Raw genomic sequence first — 9179 nt, 5'->3', positions numbered from 1 at the left:
AAAAAAAAAAAAAAAAAAAAGATATGCCAATACCATCAATAAGGCTACAGCCAAATCTTGCTCTGGGCAATAAGCCATTCTCCCTTCTTAGGGTAACTTTTTCACTGGCCTCACCATTCTGTGTGGATTTTATGGCTTAACTCTCTAAGGAAATCTTTATTTTCCTTACTTCCAGATTATTGATGGGAGGTGGCTTTGCATTGTTCCCTCACATTGTCTGTGGTAAGAGTGTCTTATCATCTATCCTTTCCCTGGGGAGAAGAAAAGAAACACTTACTTCCTTTTCCCAAAATTCTGCATTTCAATGCTAAGCAACTTTATCTTCTCCACCTTCTTAGTTCCTTTGCTCAATTCTATTTCTTTTTTTTTTTTTTTTTTTTCTCTTTCTTTCTTTTTGCAACTGAGACAGTGCCTCACTTTGTTAACCAGGTGGATCTTGAACTTTTGGGCTCAAGCTATCCTCCTGCCTCAGACTCCGAAGTAGATGGGACTATATAGCATGAGCCACCATGCCTGGCCTAGATTGCATTGCTTTAGTAGCCACTACTTTATGTTTTAAGAACTGTTTTGCCTCACTGAAGAGAAGCTGCTCAGTCATTTTCACATTTGTTACTCAAATCAAAGTGTGAGCTTCAGGCTTAGAAAAATTAAATTACTTCTCATTTTGCCTGTGACAAAATAAAATTCACATTATTTTTTAAAAAGACATTTCTCTTTACTTACAAGAAAATTTTTTTGGCAATGACTTTATATATATCACAGTAGTACCCTAAAACATAATGAGGCAGATGAGAGTTTGGGGAAAAATGGTCAAGATTCATGTTGCTTTATAAACTTCATAAAGGCACAGCGTGTCAGATATAGCTGATGGAATGAATGAAATAACTAACTAGTTAACTAATGAATCCTCATAACTATTCATGGAAGATGGCAGAGTTTTCAGCATTCTAGCCATAGAGAAATGGCATTTGGTGCCCCTTTAGAGCCACAGGATAAATTGTTAAATATGACATGAAGTCATTTCTCACCACAGTTCCCCTGTGTTGGAACAAGTATGTTGGACTGAAGCCCCTTTGTTCCCTGTGAAGAGTCTACCACCTCTGCAAACTTGTCCTCAGGAATGTCGTTCTAGAAATAATCCAGCCTTCTCCCTGGGGTCCATGAGTCATACACAGAAGCTAATTCATTGGAGCAACTGGCTTTTCTTAGGCCCTTTGTAAAAGTATTTCAGAGATCCCGCCTGATGAAGCAAAGAAAGTAGGGTTCCTCCTCAGTTTTTTTCTAGCTATTCCCTTATTTCCTCTGTGCTTCTTCCACCACCTCATGTTTGGCTTTCACTGATGACCTTTACCTGCAGACCCAGACCCCAATTCCTTAGTTAGTGTTGCCTGAAGCTGGAAGTACACCAGCAAAGCCTCATTACCCCACCTACCCAGCTCCATTCATTCAGATTTGGAATTAAATCACACTCTACCAGACCTCTCCATCCTCTTTGCTGCTAAACACACTTGTGACATACAGTATGCCAATGACTGATGCTCCAGGCTTGGTTCTCTACTGTAAGGGGATACCCAAAAATTTATCTTTTTTTCTTTTAGCTTTTTTAAATTCATTTTTTATAACAAGTAGTAATAGAACACATTTTCACTGTAAAATAACAACATGAGGCCGGGCGTGGTGGCTCACGCCTGTAATCCCAGCACTTCAGGAGACCGAGGTGTGTGGATCATGAGGTCAGGAGTTTGAGACCAGCCTGACCAACATGCTGAAACCCCATCTCTACTAAAAATACAGAAATTAGCCGAACACAGCGGCAGGTGCCTGTAATCCCAGCTACTCGGGAGGCTGAGGTAGCAGAATCGCTTCAACCCAAGAGGTGGAGGTTGCAGTGAGCCAAGATTGCACCACTGCACACTAATCTGGGTGACAGAGCAAGACTCCATCTCAAAAAACTTTTTTTTAAAAATAACAACATGAAGCTGAAGTCCCCTTTGTTAAACTAAGTAATTTGCATTGCTGTATAATTTTTGGTTGTTTTTATATTCTAGAATGCTTTGGGTTTTTTGTTAGTTTTTAAAGTTGTTAATTTCTTTCTCCCATGTTTATTTATTTATTTATTTATTTATTTTATTTGTTTATGAGATGGAGTCGCCCAGCCTGGAGTGCAAGTGGCCCAATCTTGGCTCACTGTAACCTCTGCCTCCCAGGTTCAAGCGATTCTCTTGCCTCAGCCTCCCACATAGCTGGGATTACAGGCGCCTGCCACCACGCCTGGCTAATTTTTGTATTTTTAGTAAAGATGGGATTTCACCATATTGGCCAGGCTGGTCTCAAACTCCTGAGCTCAAGTGATCCACCCGCCTCGTCCTCCCAAAGTGCTGGGATTTCAGGTATGAGCCACCATGCCCGACCTAGAATTTTTTTTTTGACACAAGAAATACAGGACTCCAATAAAATTCAAACAGTATAGAAGTATGAATAGCAAAAAGGGAAAATATCTCAGAACCCTGCGCTATTTCCACTTCCTGTCCATTGTTAACAGTTTGATGATAGCTTTCCAGAGCTTTGTAAAATGCATTTACATACATACATATATATGTACTTAGGCAGATAGTTTTATTTTTATATAAATGGGATCATGTTATATCTGTTCTACAACTTCCTTTATTTACTTACTATCTTCTAGTTTTTCATGTATGTTCAGCTTTACTTTATTAACAAATACATTAATACTTTATAGTTTGAATGTGCCATAATTTATCTAAACATTTCCCTATTGAGGGGATTTGAATTACTTCCTGTTTGGGGTTTTGATTGTTATTACAGCAATGCTGTATCAAACATCTTTGCATATGTCTCTTTGTGTACTACTTAAGAATGTGTCTAGGCTAGATGTCTAGAGGTACAGTCAATGGATCAAAAAATGGCTGTGGAAGCCAGGCCAGTGACGAGTGCCTGTAATCCCAGCTAATCCCAGCTACTCGGGAGGCTAAGACAAAAAGATTGCTTTGAGGCCAAGAGTTAGAGACCAACCTGAGCAACAGAGAGAGACCTCATCTCTTAAAAAAAGTTTTTTATAAAATTAATTAGGCATGATAGTGAGTGCTTATAGTCCTAGCTACTCAGGAGGCTGAGGCAGGAGGATTGCTAGAGCCTAGGCATTTGGAGGCTACAGTGAGCAATGTTTGCATGTATGAACCACCACTGTACTCTAGCCTGGGTGACATAATGAGACCCCATCTCAAATAAGAAAAGATGAATGTATTTAAAGTTTTACATTATTCAAAATTTACTATCAAAGTGAACACTTTATTTCCCTTTCTTTTGCAGAGAGTTCTATTCTGGGAACTGACATTGACCTTCAGACTGTAGACAATGATATCGTCAGCATGGAGATATTTTTCAAAGCCTGGCTACATAACAGTGGAACAGACCAAGAACAAATTCATCTTCTTCTTTCTTCACAGTGTTTCAGCAACATTTCCAGAGCCAGAGATAATCCAAGTACATAACCCCCAAAAGATACATAGACTATGATTATTCTTATCTGGGATCAGGGCTCTAGATTAGTGAGTCTGTGGAATACGGCATGGCTGAGGTTTAGGGACTGGAAGAGGATTGGATGAGGCTGTCCAGTATAAGCATGAGGGATAAGAAGAGAAGGTCTAGGAAGCAATCATGGTTAGAAAGCTGAACCAAATTAAGACCAACCAGCAAGGGCCAGTTAGTTTAGGGGCAAAGTCTCAGACACCTCAAGGATGGAGAATTGGCTAGACTACATAAGAACACAATGAATCACATTTCTCAATATTCTCATTTTTAATGTGGTAAATATTATTGGCATTATAATTGGGAGCATGCTGCTACCTCAACAATATCAATAGGGCCTGTGGCAAAAGGAAGAGAACCAAGGTTAAACAAAGATTTCACTAGGGAGGCAACAAATGGGGGAAAACTAAAGAGACGCCCCAGGGAGGACAACCAGTGGCCCAAAACCATGTTCACAAAGCAGTTCGGGCAATTACTGAAACCGAGAGATCAATCCAGTGTTCTGGTCATGCCAAAAAGACCCTGGATACTGTTCTGCCTGGCAATTATACTTCATTCCAGGTCCCACTAGATGTTAAGAATAAGGCCATTTCTATTCTCCCATCTCTTCCGAAGGCTGGCTCAGGCAGGACCTGGGGCGGCCAGGCCTGCAGATGGGACTACCCATCAGTCTAATCAGCCACACTGAGGTTGGGAAAGCTGAGTCCTCAGGGACCAGCACCAAAGAGAAATTATCAAAGTATGTCTTCTTTAGGGGTGGGAGTTTGTACCCATCTTTCTCACTGAACAGAATACTGGTAGTGGTAGTGGCTACAGAGATCATTGAGGATTGAAGACTAGATTGAACGTGATGTTTACCAAAGCCCTTCTCTAGGCTTTGACACAACTCATTGGGGTTACTGCCTCCTTTGAGAGCTCTTTCTTGGCCAGTAGCAGTATATCTGAGTTTTTATATGTGTTCCTTTTCTTCAGCTGTTATAAAACTCCTTATGACCATTGTTTCTTCAGGATAGGGAAGGGCTTTTTGGAGGTGTTACTACACAGGATTAAGGCTTTCCAAGACCCTTTCTGTCTCGGGATGGCCATCAAGTCTCTTCTCTCCCCGATTTCAACCTAGTGCCCAGGATGGCTTTGCAAACTTAACTTGATTTTAATCTGGCTTTTCTTTGTGTAAAATACTCTTCCCAGAACCTCTTTTCCATCCCTTTTGTCCAAGGTTGATAATACCAATTTCTCCTTTTCCTGTCCTCTGGAATTCACTTATCCATTTTCCCTATTTAAGGCAGATGGCAACTTTGTACAGAAGCTAGCATATAGCTAACATTATTGAGCTCTTCCTCTGTGCTAAGCACTAAATTAGCTCCATTTCTTGCATTATCCCATTTTATCTTCACACAACACTATGAGGCAGTACTGTTTCCATATGTCATTGAATCTAAGATGCTATCAATTATAAGATATACCACTGTTTTATGTACCAGTAAAAAGGAAAACAGACTAGGTGCAGTGGCTCACTCCCGTAATGTCAGCATTCTGGGAGGCAAAGGTGGAAGGATCCCTTGAAGCCAGGAGTTAGTAACAGCCTGTGCAACATAGACCTGTCTCTACAAAAAATAAAAATAAAAAATGAGCCAGGCACGGTGGTATGCACCTGTAGTCTCAGCTACTCAGGAGACTGAGGCAAGAGGATCGCTTGTGCCCAGGAGTTTAAGGTTGCAGTGACCCCGTGATGGAGCCACTGAACTTCAGCCTGGGCAACAGAGTTAAGACCCTGTCTCTAAAAAAATAAATAAATATTTAAAAAAATTTTTTTAATTATTTATAATAAATATTTTCTTTAAAAAGAAAGAAAACATTGCCCATTGAACATTACACAGCTCTTTCTTGTCACTTAGAAGTATTATTTTACTTATATTGAGAGAGCTTTTTTAGGTTAAAGTAGTAAGTAAGGATTTAGAGTGCCTGCATGGTCAATGGCAATTGTAAGACACATGTAGAGATGAAAAAAAAAGTCTTAGAATCAATTAAATACAGTACTTCCCCCATTTTACATATGAGAAAACTGAGACTTAGAGAAATTAAACACATTTCTCAGGGCTGCACAGAATATTAGTAGCAGAGCTAGGATTTGAAACCAGGCAACAGGGTCCACTCTTAACCCTTAGGATCAGAAATCTGTATTTTGTGCACTTGACACTTTCAGCCTAGACAATGTCCATAAACCGAGGTCTATCTTCCTCCAGAACCTGGGCCTTTATCTACTATACTAACCTGCCTTGTTCTGAGCAATTCTGAAGAAAGGGGCTAGAGATTCACTTCTTTCATTAGGAGGGCTGGGGCCCTCAGAGGCCAGGAACTCCTGTAACCAGCCTTTCTTCCACTATTGCATGGCATTTGCTTATGATGCTAATCAGAATTTATCTGGCTTCCCCTCTCTCTTTCCAAAGCTTTCAGCACCAGGGTCAGAGCCAGAATATTTATCTCCATCTATAACCATTTTTTTGAGAAATCTGTAGGTCTTCAGGATGCACAACGGAACTTAGATCTAGACTATAGTCAGATTTTCTGCTGGAGAGGTCTTCACTGGAATCCAGATATTGAGGACAGCTGGAATAAGGTCTGGGGACCTTAGGCCTCTTCTAGGGTGGATGTGACCCACCTGAGATTTTAAACAAGCACAATAAAGATTATGCTGTCGTTATTACTTTAAAAATTGATGTATTGCCACACCTGTAGATTTCTGGACTATGGCTCACTACAAAAAAAAATGAAAGAAAACCAAAACCCCAAGCTTTCCTCCTCTAGACTTTTTGGGGCATGCATCTCAGATGTTCACTCTGACTCCTGCTTACAAGGTTCTCTATCTGATGCTACCTGCCTCTTTGACTGCCTAGGGCCCTTCACCCCGTATCTAGGTATGTCCCTTAGAAGGGCCTTCCTCTGACAGACCACACAGTGAGCTACACATGAGTTTCTTTTTTTGTTCTTAGGTTTGGGGTCTACCACATCCGTATCTGGGCTCTGGGTGGGAGAAGCACACCTGGTTCTAGATTTAAGCCCTGCTAAAATAGCTTTCCCAGCTTTGGGACACTCTGCTGAGACCATAGTTTGGGTAGTTCTTAACCAGGGCTGCAATAAGAATCACATGGGGATCTTATTAAAAAAAAAAAAATACCAATGTCTGGGCTTTACCCCCAGAGACCCTGATTTAATTGGTCTGGGGTAGGGCCCAGACATCAGTATCTTTTTCAAGTTCCCCAGATCAGGGGTCCCCAACCCTGTTGGGCCCTGTTAGGAACTGGATTAGCAGGAGGTGAACAGCAGGTGAGTGAGCGTTACCACCTGAGCTCCGTCTATCAGATGGGCTGTGTCATTAGATTCTCATAGGAGCCCAAACCCTATTGTGAACCATGCATGCAAGGGATCTAGGTTGTGCATTCCTTATGAGAATCTAGCTAATGATCTAAGCCTGATGATCTAAGGAGGAATGGTTTCATCCCAAAACCATCCCCCAGCACCCCGTGGAAAAATCGCCTTGTATTAAACTGGTCCCTAATGCCAAAATGGTTGAGGACTGTTGCCCTAGATGAATCTTACTGCAACCAGAATGAAAACCTCAGCCAGATGAACACAACTGTTCAGTCCTAAAGCCCCAGGACCAGAAATAGAGAAGTCAAGCATAGAGGAAATGAGAGGAAGCTGGAGTCCTAGGCAAAGTCCCTCCTACTGACTTCCTGGGCTCTGGGACATGTTCTGGCTGAGGGCCATTTCACCCAGAATTAATGTCTAGGTCTTATTCACGTGGCCCAGGAGGGCCAGCTGGATCAGATATCTATTCTGCCACTATATTTTTTTCTATGTTGTTTCTATGTTTTTACCTTATGTTGCAGTTAGTACAGCCACTTCACAAGTCACTAACGTCAACTACCAGCCTTCTCAGAAGTACTCAACATTCGTATATTCACAAGTTTGTTATCAATATTCAAACCAGGTATACGTTTTATTGAAGAACTTTGTAATATCAAGGATTCAAGCTTGTGCAACAGAACATCGTAAACTGTGGCATATGCAGTTACCTACTGGAACAGAAGCTTAATACAGAAGAGTATAATACCTAGATGAGGAACTCCTATCTAGCCTAAGCACTCCTCAGAACTGTTGTTGATGCTGTTGTGATGCTCCAAGGCCCAGAAGGTCCTAAACTCATGTTTCTTTGGGGAATTAAAAAATAAACTATTTCAGGAACTTATTCCTTTCTCCCCACCCCAAATGTCCCTGAACTAGCCCACAAAGAAACAGTAGCAGTCATATGACTGCCTGACTTCTGCTTTCCTGCTCTTCCTTCATCTGACCTGCACTGTTGCCAAGCCTTAGCCTCAAGGAAGCAGCAAGATTTCCTTCTGTGATTGCCAAAGGGCCTCTGCATATTTTGGTATTAGCTACCTCCTCCACAGAAGTTGCATGTTCCTCAGACTGGATCACAAACCAGATATCTCACTATGAGACCACTGCTCAGCCAGCCCAGAAGTAAAACAAATAAAAATCACATCAGACCCTTGAAAATAAGTTAACTGTTATGTAGAGCTATAGAGATACTATAGGTTCCAGACCTGCTCTCCCGTCCCAAACCAGTCAGGCTTTCCTCTTTCCACTCTCCTGCCTCCTATCCCTTGCTTGCCTGGTAGAGATGGAATGGGTACCAGATGTTGTCTCTTAATGGCATAGCCTAAGGTAACTTATGACCCACACTCCTTCCTCCAATGCTGCTTTTATTGTAGTGTGCCTGAAATGTGATCTCCAAGAGCGACTGCTCAGCCCATCCCTACTTCCTGGCACAGCTGACGGTTCCTTGAGAATGGATGACCCCAAAGGAGACTTCAGCACACTCTACCAGATGGCTTCCCAATCATCGGCCTCTCATTACAAGCTCCAAGTTATCAAGTATGGTCCAAAGGACCCTCCCCAGTCCATGCAAATGCTATTCTTGTGATTCTGTGGCTAGGAAGTCCAGAAATAGATGGTATCTCTAAAGTGTCAGGCCAGCAAGAGTCAGTTCCAAAGTAGCAGTTACAGCTATGACACAAAGAAGCAAAGTCAGGCTACTCAGCATGTGGAGGCCAAATGTGCAGATGGGGGGAGAAGTGTTGCAGTAGCACAATCTGAGGTCTGCATGAGGATTGTTTTTCTTTTGACTCATTGAAAAGGTGTTTATCCATTCAGCAAATGTTTACTGAATGACTACTTTGTTTAGGCATCAGGACAGAGATACAATCTTCAAGGAGTAAGTGGTCTTAGACACAGTACTTAGTCTAGTGCTAAGTAAATCCGATGTCTACTCCTGCTTCCTCCCATTTATCTAGTACTTAAGTACTAGAATTAAGTACTAGAATTTAGTACTATTTCTAGCACTTAAGTACTAGAATTAAGTACTATTTATCTAAGTACTAGAATTTATCTAAGTACTAGATTTATCTAAGTACTAGAATTCATCTCCCATTGATCTAAGTACTAGAATTCCTTCTCCCAGGGGAACCAATTGTAGAATAGAATTAGCAGGCCTGGCACAGTGGCTCCTGCCTATAATCCCAGCACTCTGGGAAGCTAAGGCAGGAGGACTGCTTGAGCCCAAG

General features: G+C 41.6%; 1 protein-coding gene across 1 annotated transcript in view; it reads left to right on the top strand.

Moving 5' to 3' along the window:
* The window catches only part of LOC108289329 (meiosis 1 associated protein), an 81231-nt gene that overhangs the window by 53572 nt on the left and 18480 nt on the right, over positions 1 to 9179 (top strand). The window contains exons 4-5 of the mRNA XM_017508769.2: positions 3331 to 3504; positions 8328 to 8490. Coding sequence (XP_017364258.2) covers positions 3331 to 3504; positions 8328 to 8490 — 337 coding nt within the window. The remainder of the gene's footprint in view (positions 1 to 3330; positions 3505 to 8327; positions 8491 to 9179) is intronic.

Source organism: Cebus imitator, unplaced genomic scaffold (genome assembly GCF_001604975.1).
Source record: "Cebus imitator isolate Cc_AM_T3 unplaced genomic scaffold, Cebus_imitator-1.0 Scaffold399, whole genome shotgun sequence".
Classification (NCBI taxonomy): domain Eukaryota; kingdom Metazoa; phylum Chordata; class Mammalia; order Primates; family Cebidae; genus Cebus; species Cebus imitator.
Note: the sequence above shows the minus strand (reverse complement) of the source record. Positions and strands in the feature narration are given on the sequence as shown.